The 26975-nt window shown below is 39.8% G+C and overlaps 1 protein-coding gene across 1 annotated transcript; it reads left to right on the plus strand.

Annotated features, from left to right (window-relative positions):
• The first annotated feature begins 14774 nt into the window (after positions 1 to 14774).
• On the plus strand, positions 14775 to 25917 carry LOC124150263 (sodium- and chloride-dependent glycine transporter 2-like). Its single transcript, XM_048380788.1, has 13 exons — positions 14775 to 14814; positions 16700 to 16813; positions 17335 to 17466; positions 18803 to 19103; positions 19901 to 20033; positions 20681 to 20815; positions 20998 to 21101; positions 21658 to 21782; positions 22302 to 22414; positions 23104 to 23232; positions 24213 to 24312; positions 24681 to 24781; positions 25906 to 25917. The coding sequence occupies exons 1-13, from the start codon at positions 14775 to 14777 to the stop codon at positions 25915 to 25917; spliced, it is 1539 nt and encodes a 512-aa protein (XP_048236745.1).
• The last annotated feature ends 1058 nt before the right edge of the window (positions 25918 to 26975 follow it).

A 26975-nucleotide genomic window follows, 5' to 3' on the forward strand; every position in this document is an offset into this window, starting at 1 on the left:
CGTGATGAAGCTGTGATTTTGTCACGTGATGAAGCTGTGATTTTGTCACGTTATGTAGCTGTGATTTTGTCACGTGATGAAGCTGTGATTTTGTCACGTGATGAAGCTGTGATTTTGTCACGTGATGAAGGTGTGATTTTGTCCCATAATATAGCTGTGATTTTGTCACGTGATGGAGCTGTGATGTTTTTCACGTGATGAAGCTGTGATTTTGTACGAACTGATCAAATAGGTGATTTGTCCCATAACATAGCTGTGATTTTGTCAATTGTTGAATGTGTGATTTTATCATGTGATAATGCTGTAGTGTTTGAAGGAGCTGTTATATTGTAAATATGATAAAGCTGTAATTTTGCTGACATGACGAAGCTGTAATATTGCTGATACGATGAAGCTGTTATATTGTTAATATGATAACGCTCTAATTTTGCTGACATGACGAAGCTGAAATACTAGTATTGCTGTTGAAGCTGTAATATTGTAATTATGATAATGCTGTAATGATTAAGCTGTGTCGCATGATTAAGCTGTGATTTTGTCACATGATTGAGCTGTGATTTTGTCACATGATTAAGCTATGATTTTGTTATGTGATGAAGCTGTGATTATTGTCACATGATGTAACTGTACTTTTGTCACGACGAAGCTGTAATATTGTTAATATGATAACGCTCTAATTTTGATGACATGACGAAGCTTTAATATCGCTGATACAATGAAGGTCTAAAATATATTGCTGTGATTTTGCTGACAGGATAAGGCTCTAATATTGTTAATATATTGCTGTGAATGATTTGGTCTTATGACACCCTCTCAGGAGGACAATAATTTTATGCCAATTCAACCCCCTTCGAGGGCACAGCCAGAAACAATCTAGGTTAATAATGATACAACCATTTCGTAAAAAATATCTATGTACATCAAAATTTATCAATTAATTCTATTTCTTTTAAAAAACCTATGATTAAAAGAGAACTTAGATTAATAAAAAGATCCTTCGTGGATGAAACTTTGAAATATTGATCCCTTGTTATGGCAAAATCAGTTTAGTCAAGCAGTATGTGCTTGACTGATTCTCTCATCAAAAGGGATACAAAACGGAGAATCTTCACCTTTTAATAGATATGTGTGTGTATATCTTGAATGTCAATACGACATCGTCGTAAAATGACCTCTTCAAATCTGGACTGACAATCCAAGTAGGTGTAACGGACAGTTGGCTTAATTTGATGTAATTTATTGATACCTACTTGGGTGTCCCACTTCTTGTGCATAAGATCTCGGATGTAACATCTGATCCCAGGTTTATAATCAGTATATGGAAATAGAAGTGGTGTCTCAGATTTGTTGAGTGCAGCAGCATCAGCCATTGTGTTGCCTTTTATGCCCACATGACTTGGCAACCAAAAAAAGATGATGTCGTATTGGCCAGTTAAAAGATCATTTTAAAGTTTTAAAATACCTAAAATAACTGGATGATTAGAACAGGCTTTTTTTTTAATTTATAAACAAGATAAAGAATCAGAAAAGATGAAAAAATTGCTTATATTTTTTGTTTGTTTTAATACTAAGGCTTTGAGGATATCATTGGCATCAGCTGTAAAAATAGAGTGAGTGAGTTGGGGTTTAACGCCGCTTTTAGCAGTATTCCAGTTATACCATGGCGTGTCAGCTTAATGTGGGAGGAAAGCCCGAAGTGATGCAAGTCTCAGACGTTTACCACTTCGGTGAAACCTACGAGCACGGGTATGGTGCTGACAAACCTAGAAACATAATCGGGGCGAAACGGGATTTAATCACAATCATAGGTTTCTTGCGTGCCCAAGGGAGGCAACTCTGCACAGCGAATCGCGGCGCCTTAGACGACTGGGCCACCCGTGCCCCCTGTAAAAATAGAGCGTCCTTGGATCCATCAGTAATGACTGAACGGTGAGGGTCGTATCTATTTCTTAATTGCAAATATTCTTGTTGATATACTAGTTGATTAGTTTCAGATTTTATAAAACGTGTGAGGGAAATGTCTAATTCTGGCCTCACCAACTGCCAGGGAGAAGACAAAAGTCGGCAAGGAGATATAATATCTAAATCTATATCAGCATTAAAAACATAAAATTCAAAGTCGGGGAGCCGGCTTTGGTTTTCTCTGAAACAGTTCATCATATAGGGGATGAAAAACGGAGTTATAGGCAGGATATGAAGGGCTGGAGTGTAATTAAGTGATATATTGAAGAGATAACTTAATACGGCGTTGTTTCAAAGAGGTTTCATCAACCTTGACATAGAGGCTGTCAACAGGAAAAGCACCAAGGCACAGTCTAAGTCCTTGATGGTGGATTGCATCTAGCTTTTTTTAATTACTCTTGCAAGCTCCGGCATACACAATGGAGCCATGGTCCAACTTAGAGCGGATTAATGATCTATATAAGTGAAGGAGAGTTTCTGATCCCCTCCCCACTTAGAATTCGAGACGACTTTCAACAAATATAGGGCCTTCAGGCAAATTTTCTTTAAATATTTAATATGTGGCAAAAAAAAGTCAAATGGTGGTCGAAGATCAAACCCAAACAAACATTTGGCTTCTTTTACAACCTTAAATGGAGTGCCATCTGAAAAGAGCTCTGGGTCTGTATGGGGTTTATATTTCCGACAGAAATATATACAATTCGTCTTTGTCTGTGAAAATTTAAATCCATTCTGAAGACACCATTTATGAATTTTATCAAGACACAACTGTAATTGTCTTTCAATGGTACGCATATTTTTACCACGACATGAAATATAAACGTCATCCACAAACAATGATCAATCAATTGAGTCATTTAATTGTTCAAATAAACTATTTATTTTTATACTAAACAATGTGAGACAATGTGAGCCCTGTGGAACCCCCTGATCCTGATTATAATGATCAGACAGGGTTGATCCAACATGAACTTGAAATTGTCTGTCTGTTAAAAACTGCGCTACAAATTGAGGCAAGCAGCCTCTTAAACCAAAGTCATGTAAATCTTTTAAAAAAAACATGCTTCAAAGTGGTATCATAAGCTTTTTCAAGATTAAAAAGGGATAGATTCAGCATGTTATTTTAAAAAAAAGATTCTTAATAAATGATTCAAAACGATCCAAATGGTCAATTGTACTTCGGTTTTTACGAAAACCGCATTGGATATCTAAAAACCAAACTAATCGATTGTTGATTGGAGAACAATTGAATTGGGTCATGAACATCCAGACAAAGGTCTTGTTGCAATTTGTCAGTACAGATGGCCTGAAATAATGGCCAATTGGCCTTGGAAATATTCCATCGTGTTTTAGGTGGATCACCGGCGGGATTAATAGCTGTCATTACTGTCGGAAAATGGTCACTGCCACAAAGGTCATCATGAACTGACCATTCAAATTCATTGTATATATTAAAATCTGTGATTGACAGATATAATGCAGAGTATGTTAAGGTTGCAGGATGGAAATAAGTGTTCGAGCCATCGTTGAATATGCATAAATTACTATTTTACCATTTGAAATGAAGTCTTCAAGACGTTTCCATTATTGTTGGTAATGTAACTTCCCCATAGAGGGTTATGTCCATTATGATCACCCATGATGATACAGGGCCTAGGGAGCTGGTCAAATGAATCCTGAAGATTTGAAGATGGAGAAATATACAAGGAACAAAGTGTGACGGTTATTTGTAAAGTGAGACGAACAGCAACAGCCCAATGGCTGCAGTTTAGAGAAACAGGGTGGTGGATAATGCCCAGTGGCTTTATCAACGGTGGTGAAATAGAATGATAAGAAATATTCTGATGCATTTCAAATTTATCATTTTGTTTAAGAAATGTTTCTTGAAAACTAAAGCCTCACAGTTAAAAATCTTGTGCTAATAATTGTGCTTCATTAAAATTGTTCCAAAGTCCTCTGCAGTTCCACTGAATTAAATTTGGAGATTGGCTCATGGAGGTTCTATAGGGGATCTTTCATGTGTATGTGAGGAGGATGGACTCCTATTTCTGAGTTCTGAAGTTCTTCCATCTCCAGAGGGTCAAAGAAGTTACGAACCTCTACAGTAGAGGGGATTTGAGATTGTTGTCGCCGATTTTGACGCCTTTTTTGTTTTTTTGACAATTCAACATATGTATCATCATCAACAGCTGGTTGGATAACCTAAGGTTGTGACTTTGAAGATGATAGATGTGCACCATCGCAATTTGCGCATTTAGGATCTTCACTGCATTCGGAGCCTTGGTGATCCTCACTACAACGGTGACAATGTGGAGCATTATTGCAAGATTTGGAACCATGTCCAAACTTTTGACAGGTATAACACCTCCACTCCAATATTAAAAAAAGCAGCTTTTATCGATTTTGGCACAGTACATGAAGCAAAACTAAGCAAGTACCTGTTGCTTGGTTCTATTCTACCATCTTGTTTCTTGAAAGTGAAGCGCTTGACAGAAGTAACATCTTTATCTGCAAGGACAAGTAAAGCAACTAAATTTTAAAAGAACATTTTATTATAACCCTGATACACAGCTTGTGCACAAATTGCAACATAACAATATTCATGTTATGGGTGAAATGCATGAAAGACGCCGCCATTTTGGCAGCATCGGCGATAATTAACACTAGTCAACCAGAAGATTTTACTGCTGTGACACCGAGTTCCCAGAGACTCTTGTGTGATAGATGAAGACCAACATTTATCAAGGAAATTATCTGCTTGTTAAACATCTTTGCTGCTACATGTTTGGCTATACACCATTTGAAGGGTCTAATTAATCCTACTGTTTATGAATATGAAAGTTATGTCATTATTTAAAGAATTTATTTACAATTTAATTAAATTTTAAAAAGATGTAAGCTAACACATTCATAACGTCCAGATTAAGGACCTAGTTAGCGAAAATTTGACGATTTTCGGGAAATGTAAGCTTTAATAAAATCAACTTTATTGTTTTCGTATTCGGAAAATTATTTCAAAAAGAATTACAAATAGTATCTGTCATCACCCATTTTGGAGATAATCCTACCGTGTTTTGAAATTTGATGTAGTCCCACTGTAGAGTAGATACCTCTTTATTATAATTTGGAGTGGGACTACCTCAAATTTCAAGACACAGTAGGTTTATATCCATTCTACCATGATGGCAATAACGCTTTGAAAACGGTGCTCTCTTGCAACGCGTAACAACAAAGGTACACAAGTCTGCAATCTTAGAACATTCCAAAAAGTTGTCACAGGTAGTTATATATGAAACAATTATTACTAAAGTTCAAGATGTAAACACCATAGACGTGAGTATTTCAAAATAAGTTGACAAATAACACTCCAAAATTAGTCCAAAAAAAGATGTTTTAATTTCTACCAACCTGTTGTACACTGTTGGACACTGTGGACTGACTGTCAACTTTGGAATTTTGCGAGAGAGGTAATTATTTGGAAATCGAACATGCCATCATTTCTATTGTAGGGGTGACAGGTTGTAGAAAGGTTTTAAAATGCTAAACGAATATATTTCTACAACAAACTGTGTGTAAGTGTTATTAGTTAGTTTGCAATTACCCCCAGTAAACAATAATAACATCAAAATAAATGGCTCTCCACCCAGAACATGGATGTGGCAGAACTTGACCTACATCACGGTTACTCACATATCGCAGCTGTCAATGGCTGACAATCTTGTGTTTACATTCTCCATTGCTAGTTAAATGAAGCAAGATGACAACCCCGATCTATGATGTGGTACAACAATAACCTGTAGATTTACTGGGAATGATCGAGCCTGCTGGTACAATATGATTACCATTGGAACTGAGTAGCGATCTGCGCATTTAGGATACAATAACATGTATCAACCAAGACAGCGAGCCTGACCACCTGATCCCATTAGTCGCCTCTTACGACAAGTATGGGTTGCTGAAGACCAATTCTGACTCAGAATCTTCACGGGACACCTATCACAGCTGATATTCACGTGTGTGATTCTCCTGAATATGGAACAGGTGCATATGTCAATTCAATTTATTCTACCCCAGTTCTCATCTCAATAAATTAGTGTTTCATGACAGCTTGAATATTCATGCTTACCAGCCATCACCACAACCAGTACTGTTCTAACATAAAATAGGAACAAAAAAAGGGAGCTAATGAAATGACAGCGAGGTGTAATGACAAAAATATCAATTTGGTCATAATTACAAAGTAAAGTATCAAATTAAAATCAATTTCGGGCGTGTAGATCAGTCAATATCTGGTTGAAGATCAACATCTGGTTTGTACACCATGATGGGCGATACATGCATGACACCCTAATGTCATACTGTTAATTAACTTGCGTATGGTGCCCTTGGTATTGCCCGGCATTCTCCCTGAAGAGCAAGCCCGACCTTGGCCACGCTGACAGGGCCTGGCTTGTACACACTCCACTTGAAAACACCCGACAGATGCTCTATTGGCGACATCAGTGGCCCGTCCAAAGTCCGTATGCCTTCTGATCGGAGATAATCGGTGACGACCTGGCCACATTATGGTCTGACATTGTCATCTTGAAGTTCAAAATTGCTGCCGATAATTCCAGCGAATGGAACAAGGACAGGGCGCAAACATTCGTCAACATGTGTCTGTCCATTCAAAAAAACAAATCAGCGAATGCCTTGCGTTCAGCCGGCCTCCGTAGAGCCGGTTTTTAACAGTAGATGTTGAAATTCTTGAAACGATATCTTGAGTCGGTGTTGTTTTTTTAGGCCTGCCACGCCCATGTCTCATTGCAACCCCATCCGTTTAACGGTACTTGTCCCCTTTTTTTGGTGAGAAATTACACTTTTTGATTTGGGATATTGACGACCCCCTCCCGACCCCCGTCCCCGTTCCCGTCCCCGTCCCCTATATCGTACCCATAATTCATCATTTTGTCAGTTCACTGAGAGGTAATGCGTGTAGTGAGTTTCCCTTCAGGAGTACACACTTTGGCGTTTGTGTGCACATGTATCACGTGTTGGTCATGCCTTCTAAATGAAATTTCATTGTGATTAGAAGTTCAGATGCAAAGCCAAGACATTGTAAAAATACACCTCAACGCTAGCTACATTCAAATCATTAGTTCCCTTATTTTATGTGGGTAGTATATATTGTGGTTATTTTTTTATTCGGCATTAACGTACGTTGTTAGTTACACAAGACTGATCAAACCTATTTTCGGACTTGCAAAGTTAGCACCAAAGATTCATTTTTCTGTCTCGGCGACATAGCAGAATTTCTGCTCAACTCACGATTCAATATATTCTCCTTAACAGGTAGCACAAAACCAGGCTGAGGTGAGGTGAGATGATATGGGGTTTAACCTCGCGTCCATGATTATTGCACTTATGTAGCGACGTGCATGCACGAGTGTGTCTGCTTGTACTAGTCCGGGCTAATGCAGATTTTAGTACTGAGATACCATGTCGCTGTTTAACATGAACACCCAACTGAGACGCAGTATACTGACTCCACGACGGACAGTCCCTGTTAAGCTTCTCAATGCCGAGCACCAGGCAGGATAACAACAAGTACCATATTTTAACGTAGTTTGGTATAACGCGGGCAGGGATCTAATCGCGGACCTTCCGCAATCCAGGCGGACGCTCTACTACAAGGAGGCGGTCGTCACATATGAAAAGTCAGGGACGGAAAACGACAAAAGATCCATCATGAGAACTACAATGGTCAAGTACCACCGAATACCTGCTCGTGGACACAACGACAGTATAGATCACACGGTGGGAAATGTTAGGCCTCTCGACCTTCGTCCCGTTAAGATCCAGGATGGAATATACGACTTCAGCAACCCATGCTTGCGACGATGCTTGTCGTAAGAGCTTACTAACGGAATCGGGTGGTCAGACTCGCTGACTTGATTGATGCATGTCATCGTATCCCAATTGAGTGGATCGATGCTCATGATGTTAATTCCTGGATTGTCTGACCCAGACTCGATTCTTTATAGACTGCCGTCACATAGTTAGCATAGTGCGGCGTTAACAACAAACAAACATGAAAAAGGGTAAACAGTACTCAGCCGTTCAGAGATCAAACAATAATTTTTTGATAAGTTCTCCAAGGCAGTATTATACATGCTCCATTGCAATCAAAATGTACTTATTAACCCATTCTTTGAACATGACAATATTCAGTGAAAACATGTGTGGCATAACTTTGTCTTACCGGTTCACTGGTGCGGTAAGTAGATATACGGTAGACATACGGTACAATTTCAAGCATGCGTGAGTTTATCCCTATCTGATCATCAACTCATGACGAAGTAGACACATTTAATGGATCATTTTTAAGTACTGCAAAGGCGACGTTTCGGTACGAGAGAGAGAGAGAGAGAGAGAGAGAGAGAGAGAGAGAGAGAGAGAGAGAGAGAGAGAGAGAGAGAGATGCCACTACTCACTACACAGGTACCAAATTATGTAACATTTTGAACGATAATGATTGAATTATGGCCAAAAATATAAGATTCGAACAATGCAGGAGGACCAGGGATCAAACAAGACTGGAAAGCTACTTTGTTTCAATGTTTAAAAAACAACATTAACTTTTTCGAAAAGAACTAACATCTCGCATGAAGAACTTACTTCGCACCAATACGGATAACGCATTACGATCGGACAACGCACACATGGAGTCTAAGCTATAGTTCAAGTTTTTTTGTTCGTTGTTTAACGCCGCTCTCGGCAATATTCCAGCCACATGACGGCGGTCTGTAACTTATCGAGTCTGGACCAGACAATCAGACAAGCATTGATCCACGCAAATTGGGATACGCTGACATGCATCATCCATGTCAGCAAGCTGAAAACCTATTCTACCCGGGTCTAAAGCTTAAACTTCAACACTTGTTAGTATTTAAGCATTAGATGGGACACCAAAGCTGAGATCATTCCTGCAAAGTTTCAGTGAGTGAGTGAGTGAGTGAGTGAGCGTTTAGCAATATTCCAGCAATATCACGACGGGGGACCCCAGAAAAGGGCTTCACACATTGTACCCATGTCGGGAATCGAACCCGGGTCTTCGGCCTGACGAGCGAACGTTTAAACCACTAGGCTACCCGACTGTTCCCCATAGTTTCAGAGGAGATGGGGAAGATAAAAAAAAAATAGTGACAGATGGACAACGCGCCAGGACACAGTTATAAAAGTACCAAACTGTGGTACCGTGATTGGGAATAGATGTCTCTTGAGCATTTTCTAAATGCTGACAAAACGTGTTCTTATCACCAACATATTGGAATAACCACACATACGCATGCTTAAAGAGCTTTAGACCATATTTACTGTGCGGAGAACACAATTCCAAGATATTTATGGTGGTTACCGTCTTTATCTTCACATTATCCATGTTTCCTACGAAGTTATTATCCCTCCATTTCTAAATACAACATTTGAGTTATCAAGATTTACACACTATCCCCATTTTAAACGATACATATGTAAAACATCTAGCTGTCCCTGCAAGCCACGAACAGGATATGAGAAAAGTACAATGTCATCGGCAAATGAGATAATTAAAGAGTCATAAAGCCTGGTTTCTATTATACTTCGTCAGTCTTGACATGGCGCTAGTCTCGATACGAGAATACCGGATTCACGAATCGGGTTGCTGTTTGTCAGAAAAGGCACAAGGAAACGCAAGTGAATTTTGAAAGCATTCGGTACTTTGAACCCTGGTCGATTGTAAAGCTGCGTTTTCGCGACCCATTATATCTATATTTGTGTCACCTTTTGGCCGTTAACATTAATTTTGGATACAGACTAACGTTACAAAACGAGATGACTTTTGAATTGAACATTGAATTGAACGAACATACGGATAGACGCCGTATTGATTATGCGGTTGATAATACAGTTACTTGATTGACAGTGCGAAATAAGAAATGAAAGCGCTTGATAACGTTCTCTTCTCACATTAATTTCCCGTTTCAAGCTTCGACGCTTTTTCGGCGTCAAATGGACGCTTAGAAAGTGCCCCAAAAGTACCCAAAATTCTTCCATTTTCGTATAAATTTGCCAGGTGTGGTTTGCTCAAACTTTGGTTTGGATTTCGCGTTTTTTAGTATTTGTTATGATATGAGTCATTATTTATGGCGTTTGCATTTATTAATGTACAACGACAATTGGGAAATATCGTACATAGATCAAATTTTAGTTTTAAATTTCGAGGATTTGATACATGAGAGAGTTTGCAGTTGACCTTTTCTGCCCAGTGTCAGGGCTATTTAAATAGTACCAGTCGGTGCTGCCTGCTGTGTTATGAATCAAACAATCAAAAATAGCTGGTTATTGTAACAGCTTGTATAGACTGGGGCATCCAAGTGAGAACATGTATGCCATTTACCCAGCGCAATGTTCTCATTGGATAGTACACATAGTGGCAGCGCAAGGGACTTACTGGGGATGTGAAAGTCCTTATGTGAAGAAATAGGCACTTGGTCTTCAAGTGCAAGGTGACATTTCAGACTTCTGAGGAACGGTGATGAAACAGTGTTATATACGTTTGGGAAATAACACATTGATACAAGACTACCAGGGAGAAACGTCTGCTGCTACGCGCTGAGTGATTTGTAAGTATTGTACCCCCCAGGCGGTATAGCGATGTGCATGCACGAGTGTGTGTGTGTGTGTGTGTGTGTGTGTGTGTGTGTGTGTGTGTGTGTGTGTGTGTGTGTGTGTGTGTGTGTGTGTTTGTGTGTGTCTGCTTGTACCAGTCCGGGCTAATGCAGATTTTAGTGCTAGCCCACTGAGATACCATGCGCAGTTTAACATGAATACTCAACTGAGACACAGTATGCTGACTCCACCACGAACAGTCCTTGTTAAGCTCCTTAATGCCGAGTAACAACAAGTACTATATTTTAACGAATTTTGGTATAATGCGGGCGGGGATCTAACCGCGGACCTTCCGCAATCCAGGCTCAATAAGTTAACTTTAAACACAAAATTTAAACCTTAAACCTTCCATCAGACAATACGTGAATGATCACTGGCAACAAATTGGAATACCAGGTTTTGAATAAGCTCCATGCCATCAAGCCACTTATTGGAGGTCACACCAATTCTGTTCTATATCGACATGATGACGTTGTATTACAGCAGGCTGCATTGGCCATAGTTATTTTACACATTCATTTTTATTGAAGGGTGAAGATCCACCTTTTTGTATCCCCTGCAATAGTCCAATTACTATCAAGCACATTTTGCTTGATTGTGTTGATTTTGCACTCATCAGGCAGCGCTTTGATGAAAATGTTAATACCGTACCCGAACTTTTTATCACAGTTTCTAATCACTTGATATATTGAGCATATTTAAAAGAAATCAAACTGTATGACAAAATCTAGATTTTTATCTAAACAAGCAGTTTTTACCTTTGAATGTGATATTGATTGAGGTTTAAGTGATTTTCAGCATCACTTTTATTTGATTCCATATGGCCAGATAAGACATTTTCTCGCCGTGAATAGCTGCAAGATTGTTGATGCGGCCTTAAGCAAACATTACTCACCCACTCATTCCGCAATCTAGGCGGATTCAGGATTCAGGAACGGAAAACGACAAAAGATCCATCATGAGAACTACAATGGTCAAGTACCACCGAATACCTGCTCGTGGACACAAGGACAGTATAGATCACACGGTGGGAAATGTTAGACCACTCGACCTTCGTCCCATTAAGATCCAGGATGGAATATAGATCTTCAGCAACCCATGTTTGCCGTAAAAGGCAACTATGCTTGTAAGAGGTGACTAAATGGATCGGGTGGTCAGACTCACTGACTTGGTTGATGCATGTCATCGTAACCCAATTGAGTGGATCGATGTTCATTATGTTAATCACTGGATTTTCTGGTCTGGACTCGATTATTTACAGACCGCCGTCACAAAGTTGGCACAGTGCGGCGTTTAACAACCAACAAACAAACAAACTAAAAAAGCATACTTATTGCTGTCTATTTCGAAGATCATCTGCAGGTTTAGGACTTCTTCGCAATAGCATACGCGTAGCTGGAATATTGCTGAGTGCGGCGTTAAACAACAAAAAACAAACAACATCGCAATGGCATGGTGACGTAAAGTATACACTTACATACATACATACATACATACATACATACATACATACATACATACATGTTCTCATTGGATAGTACACGTTGTGGCAGCGCAAGGGACGTACTGGGGATGTGTCATTCTTGATGTGGATAAATAGGCATTTAAACAGTGTTATTCACGTTGGGAAATCATACATTGACACAACAATAGGAGGGAGAAACGTCTGCTGCTACGCGCTGAGTGATTTGTAAGTATTGTACCTCACAGGCGGGTCCACAGACCTTAGAAATTAGCCTGATTTTGTCACTGCAAATAACTTTGTAGATATGTCTTGTCGCAAGGCACTTAATATACCACGAAAAAGGTTAAGAACCACCCGATTATTGCCTATAATAACAGCATGACAAACCATAGTAATATGTAAGACTCGGGTAGTCCTCAACCTTTTTAGTAGTAAACCGAGAGACCCCCAAAAATATATTGATGTATTATGTATTTGAAAATTGAAAGGACTGTATTTTTTGTTTGATTATACCTATTTGACCATCACTCATTCCTGCAACAGTCTGTAAAACGTTACCTGTTTGTGGGTGATTTTGTGTTAAAATAAATTGGTTCAACAAAGAGTGGATAAGAAATGAATATTTAACCACGTGATCAGCATTTGTGTATTTTGCGAAAAATAGTGAAATTTATCATTTTTTGAAAGTCTTAAATCAAATTACATTTTAAAAAAAATAGTGGAGTCAGTTAGGAAAACTAGTTTCACGTCTCATCCGACAAATGCGAACGCTGAGGGTTGCAGCTGCACGATGTATGCACAGCATCAGTCCTTTGTGTTCACTAGTTAACACAAGCGGTTGCAATATCAACGCCTAATGTTTCAGTGGCACTTGTGAACAGTTGCAGATGCAACGCTCAGTGCTCACATGTTTACAATAGGGGTTGCAGTTGCAACCCTAAGTATTCATAGTTTCACTAAGGGTTAGGTGTCCACTTGGGGTTGGAACAAAACATTATCTATGTGTATCCGTAAAGAAACTGGGATCTGTTTCAAAGCCTTCTTGGGGTGGTCGGGTAGCCTAGTGGTTAAAGTGTTCGCTCTTCACGCCGAAGACCCGGGTTCGATTCCCGACATGGGTACAGTGTGTGAAGCCCATTTCTGGTGTCCCCGCTTTGATATTGCTAGAATATTGCTTAAAGCGGCATAAAACCACACTCACTCAAATCCTTCTTATTTTGATCAGCTGTTTCCAGGTCAGCTATCATTACACCCAGCTACACTCTAGTCTCACTTTGCGTTGGGCATGTGCAACTCGAACGTCAGTTTATTGAATCCATCGTGGATAACTCTGTTTCTCAAGCTAACTGTTGTGCACGTGTTCTCGTTCTCTCTCGGAACAAGCACTAGAGTATGGGTCTGCCCAATACGCTGATGCTGGTTGAGAACCCTTCGTCTTCGTCAGATCCATACTGTGTATGTGATTCCAGCCCGGATAATACCTAAATACGTAAATGACACACTTCCTCACGTTTATATAACCTGTGAAGATCCGGGGTAGAATAGCCTTCAGCAACCCATGCTTGCCGTAAAAGTCAACTATGCTTGTCGTAAGAGGCGATTGGGTGGTCACGCTCGTTGACTTGGTTCATGCATGTCATCGTATCCCAATTGCGTGGATCGATGCTCATGATGTCGTGATATGTGTTAAAATATTTCTTATAATTGTTAAATAATACATTTGGTGTCTGAAGTATATTTTTTAAATATTTCCTTCTAGAAGACATTTTTTAACACATACCTCGACCAAATCAGCGAGCCTGACCACCTGATTCCGCTTGTCACCTGTTACGGTAAGCATGTGTTGCTGAAGACCTTTTCTACCCCGGATCTTCACGTGCCACCGGTGGGGCGGGATACGCTCACCTTTTCACGAACACCTGGTATCACTGCAAATTTCCTATGACTATGGGAAGAGTTTTGCAGCTTTATTAATTTAGTTATGGGCTCCGTGAGGATTCTTGGTTAGAAGACTTCCACAATAAACTTTGCGTGCCGTAAGAGGAGATTAGTGAGTGAGTGAGTGAGTGAGTGAGTGAGTGAGTGAGTGAGTGAGTGAGATAGGTTTAACGCCGCTTTTAACAGTTTTCCAGTTATACCACGGCGTGTCAGCTTAATGTGGGAGGAAAGCCCGAAGTGATGCAAGTCTCAGACCTTTACCACTTCGTTGCAACCCACGAGCACGGGTATGGTGCTGACAAACCTAGGAACAGAATCGGTCTGAACTGGGATTCGAAACCACAATCATAGGTGGCGTGCCCAAGGGACGCAACTCTGCACAGCGAATAGCGGCGCCTTAGACGACTAGGCCACACGTGCGCCCAAGAGGAGATTAAATGGTCGGGAATATCGGTTCAATGTCTTCGTGGATTGCATGTTACCGTTCCCTGACGGAGGTGACGTTGCTCAAAATATCAAACATTGACTTGTTTTGTCCAGACCTTATTATTATCCGGTCGCAGTCATATAGCTTGATCAATGCTCACTCCGGCGTTAAGCTATGTATATATCTGGAAAGTATTGTCCTCCTTCATATGACGTATGAATATCATTGTGAACTAATATATCGTGACAAATTATTCTACAGGCAAAACCCACAAGACCAACCACAGATTCCAGCATGTCCAACAGAGACCAAGAAAAGGTGACTGTTGTCAAAGGTATGTGAACTAGAACTGAAGTCAATACCTTGTATCTGACCTCTGTGAAACTTGTTATATTGGGCTGATTATTCTGAGTATTCCTACCGTACGAAACACTTTGGCGCCTATATATGAAGGGGTTGTGCTCACATTATGTAGAAGTTTACGGTAGGGCGAAACACATTATGGTAGTTTGAATACACATTTCCAAATTGATCACTACTTTATTCTTTGAGCAGTGGGCTACCCTTGTGATTAACGATCTGGGCCATCACCATGAATAGAAGGGTTCGATTCCTGCGAATGAGGTCAGTCTTGTTGTTAAACGTGATCCTGCCCCACATCATCACAGATCCCCAACCATATCTGTCATGCTGTTTTGTCATTCTGTAGTCTACCACAGAAAAAACGACTGTTGAGACCCGCCAATTGGAGGCGATAACGGACTCTTCGGTCAGTAGGTTTGAAGTTTGTGCTTGCTCATATGGGAACAAAGTCAAAATTGGTAATGTCATCGCACATCGTTTTGGTCACTGATCCGTAAAATTTGAAAATGACCTACCATAAAACATTTTGAAAGCTTTTCTAGTACCTTGAATTTTGTAACCCTGAATTCAACACTTTTTGAGCAAGAGTATGACTTTCTTAGAAAGATAAAGAAAGAGCCTGGTCCATTGTACCTCAATACTCGTGAAACGTAGACATCAAAGGCTGGAACGGCTTGAATATGGCTCCTTAAGCCCAATGTCATCCAGAATGAACTCTGTAAGAGGACATCCCTACGCTGCAGGATACATGTCTTACTCTCTGTGAGAGAGACTACAGGTTCTCCTGGGAGGGAAATTCTGCTGATCAAACCAGAGTGCAAGGTGTCGACTTTGCTGACAAGAACTCACTGATCAGAATGATAGAGCCTGGTGAGTGTGGAGATACTTCTCAAACTAGAACTCCTCACATCCGACATGGCTGTCAACTTCCATCAGCTTATGCCCTTCCCACCCTCTGCTCCACACAGGACGTGAAGTACGACTACTACGACCAGCTCCAGTCACGAACAGCTGCTACTGCCCATAAAATGACTCTTCCGAGGGATTTTAGGGGCTGGACATGAGGCTGGGAAGTTGGATGAAGTCGCCACTGACCACGGGTCATGGAAGCATGAGCTCAGCAGAGGACTCATGAGAGGTGAAGCGAAACTCCAGGATGTCGCCAAGGAAACACAAAGAAAAGCCAGAGTACGACTACATCTATAAGTGCAGCAACTGCAACACGGATTGCTATTCCCGAGTTAGCCTGTACAGCTATAACTGCTGTGTCAGTGTCACCTGAATTTCCAGAACCAGAAGTGCAGATCCATAACCCCTGACATCGACGGATGTCTACTGAAAGCAAATGACAAATCATCCGAAGAGTACATTAAAGAGTAAAAAGAATTCAGTTCATTACTTTTATTCTTCTAAAATAATGATCACGTTTATTTTGCAAAACATGACTGAGCTCCTAAACATTGAGAAAACAAAAGTTGATCACATACCCAAATCCTTTCCTGAAAATGAAATGGTTGCTCCCTCACAGTCTTGTGAATACTTCGTCACTCTGAATCTGTATGCATATCACTAAATTTTAATTATGAAACTGATGAGGCGGTTCCAATGGTCACTTTTATTTCAAGTTCAGTTGCCTAAGTCAGTGGAAGGGACTATGCTACTTAATAATTTTTGAAAGATATCAGTCTTTTATATACCTGGAGCATGAATTGAGCCTCACAGGTTTTTATTTTGCCAATCCGAGCAGACATTCCGATTCATATGCATAAGGAAACAGATCAAACGAAACTCACTGACACCACACAAGACAAAGAAGCAAGTGCTCTCTAAAGATGTGATGCATATAATGCTTGCAGACAAAAGAGAGACGTGGGGCCATCGAGTGGATGGCATCGTCGCGTTGTTGGGATACAGTGTAGGGGAGGGAACTCTGCTCAAGTTCCCTTATCTTTGTGCAAGGAATGGCGGAGGTATGTATACAGGATCAATACGCATGCAGGTGTCACAGGATGAATGACAACACCAACAGGATAGACACCTTAAATTTTGAAGTTGCAACCATTTATTCATAATTTCCGAGATGAATATAAACAAGAAATATACAATCATGCTTTTGAAAGACGACATCAGTACTATATCCTTATTCAAATTACTTTACAAATCTCTTGTGGTTTAAATTGCAAGATGGAAAAGTTTGAAATGAAACTTGCATATAGCCTACCCGAATGAAACCTGCATATATACAGTAAACTACGTTTACATCAAGCTGAAGGATGTAACGAACTAAAATCAGTGGTCCCTTTTAGTTCGTTATACCGTCGTTAACTGTATTCTGAATATTCTTGTTATCAAATGAGACATTTGGTGGCTTATAAGATAAAGCCTTCGCTCGCCACTCCCAAGTTGGAGGCTCAATTCCCAACACAGAGTAATCCTTAAACTCGATGGGAAAGTCCTACTCACATACAGATGAATGTGGTCCTTTTCTCAGGAGCCTTCCTGATTCCCTACCTGGTGTTTGTGGGTCTCTGTTCTCTCCCGCTATACTTCCTGGAGGTCGTCATCGGGCAGTACTACCAGAGGGGTCCTGTTGAGGTGTGGAAATTTTGTCCAGCCATGAAAGGTATTTACATTTTGATGATTTTATATAAATTTATTTCGTGTAAATTAAGATGCACTCATTAGTTTTATTTACCGGGAGAGTTTTCACTATTTTTATGTTACTAATTTTTTTGTCTGCGAGAAGGAAGTAATAGGTGAACATCGTGAAGCGTTTTAGGTGGAAAAATGAGCATTTTGTGTTTGTGTATGTTTTTGTCGGAAAGGACTTGAGATAGATGGCCTTAAGTAATAATTCTATTACTTTTCTGTTTCGAAGTTTTGTAATGGGATTTGATTGACATGACATTTTGTATTGGTGTTGTAGTCCAATAAGGGTTTCATGTGTGTTTAAGGTATCAAAAATAAGCCATATGTAATTTTAATTACAAAACAAATTAACAAATTTGGTCTCACCGCTTGGATCAGAATCCAACTACACATCACTGCACGGAAATGTAAACCTTTTCAGTCAGTGTCACAATTATGGTCACATCATATGGTGAATAGAGGTGATAAGAGTAAAACATGTACAGTCGGTCCAAAAGTATTCTTATTTAGTATGGGCGGTCGGGTAGCCTAGTGGTTAAAGCGTTCGCTCGTCATGCCGAAGACCCGGGTTCGATTCCCGACATGGGTACAATGTGTGAAGCCCATTTGTGGTGTCCTCCGCCGTGATGTTGCTGGAATATTGCTAAAAGCAGTGTAAAACCTACTCGCTTTCTCACTCTAATTTAGTAAGGTTATTTTTGTAAATACGCTGTCTTCAGTATGAACAATTGTTGCATCTAATTTCTGCCTTAATGATGATCACACTTGATGAAACACAGAATAAGACCCGTGACGATCGGGGTAGAACAGGACTTCAGCAACCCATGCTTGTCGTAAAAGGTGACTATGCTTGTAAGAGGCGACTGACGGGAACGGGTGGTCAGGATCGCTAAATTGGTGGATTGTCTGGTACAGATTACATTATTTACAGACAGCTGGAATATTGCTGAGCGTGGCGTTGAACAACAAGCATGAAATAAAATAAACACAGAATGGACAGCTTCAAGGTGCATTTGTATCATTTTCAGATTGACTATTGTTCAATCAGTCATTACAGCACATTATAAGGGGCCTACATGTATAGTTTAAAAATAAATAAATATTCTGTTTCCTCAAATGCTCGAAAAGATAATTCTCGGGTTTTACTCCACAAAATAAATCGTTTGCTTGATGTTTTAAAAGGCACATTTAGGGTTAAAAAATGTTTGTATGTTTTTTTTGGAATACGTATTGCAAACCTATTCTGTCTCAATATCCCAGATGAAAACAATTAGTCGATCCGTCATCGATAATCTGTGTCGTTTGATCAGGTCTGGGTTTTGGGTCGGCGTTGGTGTCGTGGGTGTACGCCATGTACACGTCCATGTACTTCTCCTGGTATCTCTACTACTTCTTCAACTCCTTCTTCAACCCCCTGCCCTGGTCCACCTGTGGCAACCCCTGGAACACGCCCAGCTGCGTGGAGTCGACGCTGTATGGGCACCAAGGGATGAACACCACGGTGAATGGCATGGTTCCACTGCGAGCTGCCATTAACACGACACAGTCGGGTCACCTGAATGGATCTACTGATGGCGTCAGTGTTGCGAGTGCCACTGAAGAATTCTGGAGGCAGGTTACGCACAATAGTTGAGCCTTGGTGATATCCCGCGCTGCACCAAAAGCACTCTCTAATTTTTACAAACAATTTGCATATCTTTCGGCAAAAATACTCAACCAGTTATTTTTGAACTGGTGGTATGCAATATCCATTTAACTTTTAAGATAACAAAATTGTTTCTAAGATAGATTGCGTGGGTAAGGAAATAATCAATTTTTGTCACATAGCAAATCTGGTTTATATACTAGTATAATATTTTGCTATGTGTGGTTAAAAATGATCCACTTATTCGCCTAGGTTGCTAATGTTGTATTCCATATCTGAATCCCTACTGGCCTGTAATAACTGCAGTTAGCTGTTTTACCCTGATCAAATACGTTTTGTTAAATATTATTGAACATATTCGTTACAGGTTTAAGGCACTGGACATGTTGATATTGAACATATCTGTTACAGATTTAATGCACTGGACATGTCGATATTGAACATATCTGTTACAGGTTTAATGCACTAGACATGTCGATATTGAACATATCTGTTACAGATTTAATGCACTGAACATGTTGATATTGAACATATCTGTTACAGATTTAATGCACTGGACATGTTTATATTGAACATATCTGTTACAGGTTTAATGCACTGGACGTGTCGATATTGAACATATCTGTTACAGATTTAATGCACTGGACATGTTGATATTGAACATATCTGTTACAGGTTTAATGCACTGGACGTGTCGATATTGAACATATCTGTTACAGGTTTAATGCACTGGACGTGTCGATATTGAACATATCTGTTACAGATTTAATGCACTGGAAATCTCGAATGGTCTCGACCATGCAGGTTCCATTCGGTGGCCATTGTTTGGATGTCTGGCCTTGACCTATGTAGCCATGTATTTCATGCTGCTCAGAGGAATTCGAGTGACGGGGAAGGTACTGTTAAACAATTGATCGGAAATACACCGTATTCATTTTCCATTCATTCTTAACCTTCATTGGTGTTTTTAAGAAAGGATATTTTTTCAATACATAATTGACGTTAATTTGAATTCAGTTTATTTGTTAACTGATCATTTTCCTTGAAATGGTTTGTCACAAGATTTATGTTTCCAGGATTACGCTAATGACATCTGATGTAGTAAACGGCTTTTCGCATGATGAATTAGAAAGTTGGGACATATCGAATCTAATAGTGATCAAGGGAACTACATGCGGATATGTAGAAAGGAAAATTAGGAAAATGCATCGTTTGGCTCCTGCATACTTACAGGAACAGATAGTATCACACAAGCCTGCACGTTCTCCAATCAAAATCTCCTAGTGGTGCCAAAGTCACGCACAAAAACATATGGCGATATGTCATTTCAACATGCTGGCCCATTGCTATGGAACAATCTGCCACAAAGTATCACAGAGACAGAAAATCTGACAATTTGAAAAAGACACTCGACGGCTGTCTCTTCAAGAGAGCCTTTGACAAGACCAATCATGGTCAAAGCGCAGTAGTTAATTGGAAAATGCGATTTACAAATTCTTAATTTAATTAAATTTAATTAAAAAAAGGTATATTTCACTTTCAGATTGTGTACGTGACATTTATGTTACCCCTCATCCTGTGTACCGTCATACTCATCCGTGGGTCCTTGTTGCCAGGGGCACTAGACGGACTTCTGTACATGATCAAGCCGGACTTTGGAAAGCTGAAAAGCCCAACAGTAGGTTCAGAACTTTATTTTCAACAACGATGTAATAAGTTACTAGTTTCAACATGTTTATATATGTGAGACGTTTTCAGTGTTCTTTGTTGTTGTTAGTGTCTTGTTTAACCACAAACTTAGCAATGTTACAGATATATCAGGACGTATGTTGTATGCATTGTGCTTCATCTTCTCCACAGATGTGGATCGAAGCCTGTGGTTACGCTCTTCATTCCATGGGGACCAGTAAGGGGATTGCGAATACAGTGTCCAGTCACAACCAGCCAAACAGCAACTGCTACAGGTGTGTATTTAAACAGACCTGTGTGATTTTTGTTATATTTGACCCGCACTCGCAACATTTATATCACCGGTTTATCTGGACCAGTATCTGTTGTTTACATAAAGAATATTCTTTGGGATTCTCTCTCTCTCTCTCTCTCTCTCTCTCTCTCTCTCTCTCTCTCTCTCTCTCTCTTTGTGTGTGTGTGTGTGTGTGTGTTGTTTAACGACAACCAAGAGTCACCTAGCATGAACTCCCGATCCACTTAGACGCATCTTACGATGCCTCCACTGGGACCAATTCTTAACCGAATTCGATACGTCTTTGAGTTTGGTTGAGGGGTGTGTATTGCGCAAAGCAGCGTAAAACAACAAACAAACACATTCCATTATAGTGTTAGTTTATTTATGTATTTATATATTTGTATATATAAGTTTTAAAATGTCTTTATTTTATATTTTAAGCTGTTGACTACATATCCAGGTGAGCTACAGTGCCGTAGTTACTACTGTGGGAAATTAAGCGGAGTTTCAAAAGAGCAGATTCATGTCACAGTATACCGACATCTTTTTACCAGACTGGCTCTGATCGCCTGCATCGTGGACCCTCTGATCACCATCTTCTGTGGACTGTCTATCTTCACGGTGTTGGGGCACATGGCTTACGTGACCGGGGTCGACATGGACGACTTCCAGTCATCAGGTTTGTTTGTGTTAATTATGTAGCATTTTGTTTGTTTGTTTTTTTGTTTATCGCCGCACTCTATAATATTCCATCCATGTGACGGTGGTCGGTAAATAATGAAATCTGGACAAGATAATCCAGTGGTTGATATTGATGAACGTCGATCAGTGCAATTGGATTACCATGACATGCATGAATCATGTCAGCGAGTCTGACCACCCGATCCCGTTATTCGCCTCTTACAACAAGCATAGTCACCTTTAACGGCAAGCATGGGTTGCTGAAGACCTATTCTACCCCGGAATGTTCACGGGTCACTACGCATTAGGTATTACGGACACATGGAAACATTTTTTCAAATTAAGTAAAGGTATTCTGTACGCATCACGGACTATGGTTGTTGAAGATCAATACTTACCCAGATGTTCACGAGACAGCACTTATACTTAAACCTGTTTACATAGTGTATTGAATGTCAGTGTAGGAGGATTGTAATATGATAATACAACCAACTCATTCTCTCTCAACTCGTTTCAGGTCTGAATCTGGCATTCTCAGTGTTACCGGAAGCAGTGACTTATCTCCCTTTGCCCCAGTTGTGGTCGGTGCTGGTCTTTGTGATGATGATGACGTTGGGCCTTGATACAACGGTAAAAAGAACTATTATAGATTATATTGTTTTGGCCCTGATCCATACAGATATACCTTGATACAGAAATATAGAAATATAAGAACATTTTCAAGAAAGAGATTACAAACAAAACAAATCAATTTAGTGAGTGAGTGAGTTAAAATATAACGTCACATCGGCAATATTTCGGTCATTTTGTGACGAGGCAAAATTATACAGTAATAACATATAGAGTTAGATCTACTAAATCCTGTCATCGAAGGACAGTACAATAACTAGATTATCGAATATGTTATTTAGAACTAGTTTGAGACCATGTAAAAGCATAAGATATCATTTAACAGCACAATACAGAAATGGGCTATAGATCGCCAGTAACCAAACTGCGCAACCATACTAGGGACGGTGGGACTTCTGCTTCCTGCACCGTGCCCTAGCATGATTTATACCATCACTCCAGTTTTTGGCGATTGCACGCAATGTTAGTCATCAATCTAAAATGCGACTTAAAACGGTGGTAAACATAAATATTCTTTGAATGACTTGAGCTTAGGGGAAATGAATCTAAAATGGAAGTAAATGAATAATGATCAATTATTTATCTGCTGGCAGGGAACATGGAACTGGGAACAATCTATATATCTATATATTTGTTGCGTATTTACAGTTATGAAACGGTCAGTTGTCGAGGTTCTTGTTGTTTCACAGATGCCGAGTTTGGAGATACTGTCGGAGACACTTTCTGACCAGTTCCCTAAGCTGACCAGACACCGGTGGCTGCTTCTCCTTCTCGTCTTTATTCCCTCTTTCCTTCTGACTCTCCCGTACACTACACAGGTATTCCTATTCACTGGTCACTTATAATAAGGCCATGATAATGCGCATTATGTATATGAGCTATTTTTAGCACAACCCATTAAGGGTGATCACCCACATGACATGACATCTTCAGCAGCAAACGTGTAAAGCCAATTTGATCATACCAACAGCAAATTTCGATTCTCATGAAATTTATTGCCACAATGGTTCGGATAATCTATGCATTTTTAAAATTCTTTAAGAAGTCGGTCTTTTTCATAAACCGAATATTTTTTAAATAACATGCGACTAGCGTAGTTGACATTTCTTTATGTGTTATATGTTATATTTTTATCTATCACATGTGTTCTATATTCCTATTTACCCTACTGTTGTCACTTTGTGGCTGATATATTGCCAACGGAGCATTACATTTGGACTCGCTTGCCCACTTATAAACCAGTCCATGTTAAGTACATATGTGTAAGAGTGATGTATGCTCTTATCACCACGTTACATAGTATCTTGTGCAACAAATGCGTATGGGCAACTTGTATCATTTTTTACCAACGTTGAATTTTGTTGGTGCATTGTTAAATAATAACCAATTACATTTAATTAATTAAACAAAAGTGACAACACCTTTCTATAATGCTAAGAAGACGAGTCAATTCCGACATATAATAAGCAATTCTTAATCCCTATCAAATAGTGATGACACCAGGTGAGCGTATTCTGTCTAACCGGTGGCACCCGCCGCACACACATGCAAAGGCACTTCAAGTCTTCACACGGGAATTGCATCGGACATTTTGGTTACGGATGTGTCAGATTTCGAAATGTTCTCCAAATGTCTTGAATGAAACATTTTAAAAGCTTTACCAAGGCCTTGAATTGTAACCCTGATCAAACGTTTGCAACTTAATCTCTTATTCAGCTGAAATATATCTTGCGTGTTCACATGAATACCTTTATCTTCAACGTTCTCCATTGGTATCGTGTATACGTTCTCCTCGCAGGGTGGTATCTACCTGTTGACCCTCGTAGACTGGTACTCCGCTGTCCCTCCCGTGATGTTGTTTGGGGTGGTGGAGTGTCTGGTACTGGCCTGGGTGGTTGGTAAGACCTCCTTGAAATCAATCACTACTTTTTCCAGAAATGATAGATGAAAAGAGTTTCGTAAAATTCATATTTCAAATCATATTTCAATGTCAATAAAGGAAGCAATGGTGCGATACCGATAGGCTGGCAGACCTAAAGTAACACGTGACCAAATTATATTACAATACAAGCTCCGTTCTGCAGACATCAGCGGCATAACTACTATTTGTTTAATAAAACAAACGTCTGCCAAATCTTTATGTAACTGATGGTATCTGAAACAGAAAAGAGACAACAATCTAATGACGACACCTGTCAACCGGCGCACTCGTTTAATCCATGTGCATATTGTCTTGTCTATAACATTGTCTACGTCTTCGTTACAGGTGTGATCAGACTTGACATGTGCACAGTGGAGATGTATGGTAAAACTATTCCCAGGTGGTTGACGTTCCTCATAAAGTACATCACTCCTGGCCTGCTTATGGTGAGGCGTTACAACTATTTCTTGACCGAGTATCATGACTTTCCAATAATAACCCACCTTAGTGATTCCTGATTGTGAATGGTCAGTTGAAGCTATATGACGTTCCTCCATTACCATCAGTATCTACGATGTCATAAAGTAAAACACATTACATCATCAGATTACTTGCTTGACAACGATGTCGTTCCACGTTCAAGTATCCGATAGTAACCCTTTTCCCATCTTGGTGCTTCCTAATGCTGACTGGTCAGTAGAAATATGACGTCGCCTGGATCCATTACGATTTTGTTACACAATTACTATTTATGACGTCACAAGTAAGAACATTATGCCATCAGAACAGTAGGTTGACAACAATATGGGAGTTCAAATGTAACGTTGCGACCGCTAAATCTCAGCCATATCGCGACTATATGTCTTCATTGAATTGACCTTGTAGAGATAACATGTGTACGTTTTTTCTTTCTTATCCTATACAGAAATTATAAGCCTGTTGTTAGGTGTTACATCAGAGATCTAATGCAAACAAAAAGGACACCAAAATAGATATTAATACAATTCCTAAAATTAGTGAGTGAGTGAGTATGGATTTACACCGCTTTTAGCAATATTCCAGCAATATCACGGCGGGGGACACCAGAAATGGGCTTCACACATCGTACCCATGTCGGTCCTGAAATTAAACCAACTATTGGTTTCACCTACTTAGGTTTTCAGTCCAGATTTGAGAAGCCCATTCTACGATTGGCCATTCTCGTAATCCACATGACTAATTGTTGAAAGGTGAGGATCATCCATGTCTATCCCTTGTAAAGACACAAGACATGCTTTTTGTACTTGACTGTGTTGTGTTTTACAACACAGGGGCTAAATATGTCAACGCAACATCACTTACGGTTCTTTTAACCGCTGCAAACATTCATGCAAATACATAATATTTCAAAGCAATTTGAATGAGAGTGTAAATTGCTGTGCCCTCGTAGGGTATTGTCCACTGAGAGTGTTCCACGCCTTTTCAGTTATGTTTGTGCTTACCCATCATGTTAGTGTATTTGTCCGTTTTAATCTATGGTCATTCTTGCCAATAATCCCAAGCAGCTAGAGGGATGATGTGTACCGTGCAGGTGGAAGAGTGACTGTAAGTCCCCACGGTCTCTGGTACGACAGCATTACTTTAGTTGCTGGCGATATAGCATTAATTATGGTGTCTTTATGATACAGTATACAGTGTCATATTAGGTGTGTAGACAAATATCCTGCTAACCTAATATGACACAGTATACGACAACTAAAAATACCACAACGGATTCATTATGCAGAAGAGTTTACACTACCTATATCACGCGTCATGTCAAAGTCGAAACTTGACACTAACAATCGTTGACGTTACGGGTCAAGGGGAGACTACTCTTCAAACCTTAGAGACCAAACGGTGTTGACATTTAACTATACTTCTTTATAAAAAATGTCACGAACGTTATTTTTGGAAAAAAAATTAATGTCCTTGCACGTTATAGTTAATGATTTAAAAGCACAAAGCTGTGTAGAATTTTCATGTGAAATATGTGAGATGGGTGTTGGAAACAAGAGTGCTGTTACTGACGGTATGCGGTCTCAAAGGGGGTTAGTAGTTCTTCTCTCTGATTGGTCAAACTCACTCTGTGGCATAATACAGTCCATTATCTTTATTGTATCATCATGTAATATATGTATATATATTGCTCGTCTACAAGTTAATGGAGAGAATAACTTTTGCGAGGAACTACAACCTTCACGAACGACAATCTCTGAATCATTTAGCTCGTTCGCGAAATATCCCATCTTGTTCGGCATTTATTGAAGTTTATGTGATGGGCTGTGCTTGTGAGAATAGTATAAAGGACTTATTAAAAAATCGTTTTCCAGACTATACTGGTATACGCCTTCTACGTGTACCGTCCTCCAAAATATGGTGACTACTTCTATCCTGAATGGGCAACTGTGATTGGCTGGCTTATATCTGTAGCCATAGTTCTACCCACTCCAGGTTGGATGGTCTACTCTGTCTTGAAGTCAGATGGGACATCAGTCAAGCAGGTAACATTTTCAAGTTATCGTGGAAAAAAGTCATTTCAGTAGCGAAAAAACAACAACCCATAGTTGGCCCAAAGAGAAAGAGGGGCAACAAACTTACTCTTTTATGTTTTCCAAGACA

This window comes from Haliotis rufescens, unplaced genomic scaffold, assembly GCF_023055435.1.
Source record: "Haliotis rufescens isolate VD_foot unplaced genomic scaffold, xgHalRufe1.0.p SCAF_33, whole genome shotgun sequence".
Taxonomy (NCBI): Eukaryota; Metazoa; Mollusca; class Gastropoda; order Lepetellida; family Haliotidae; genus Haliotis; species Haliotis rufescens.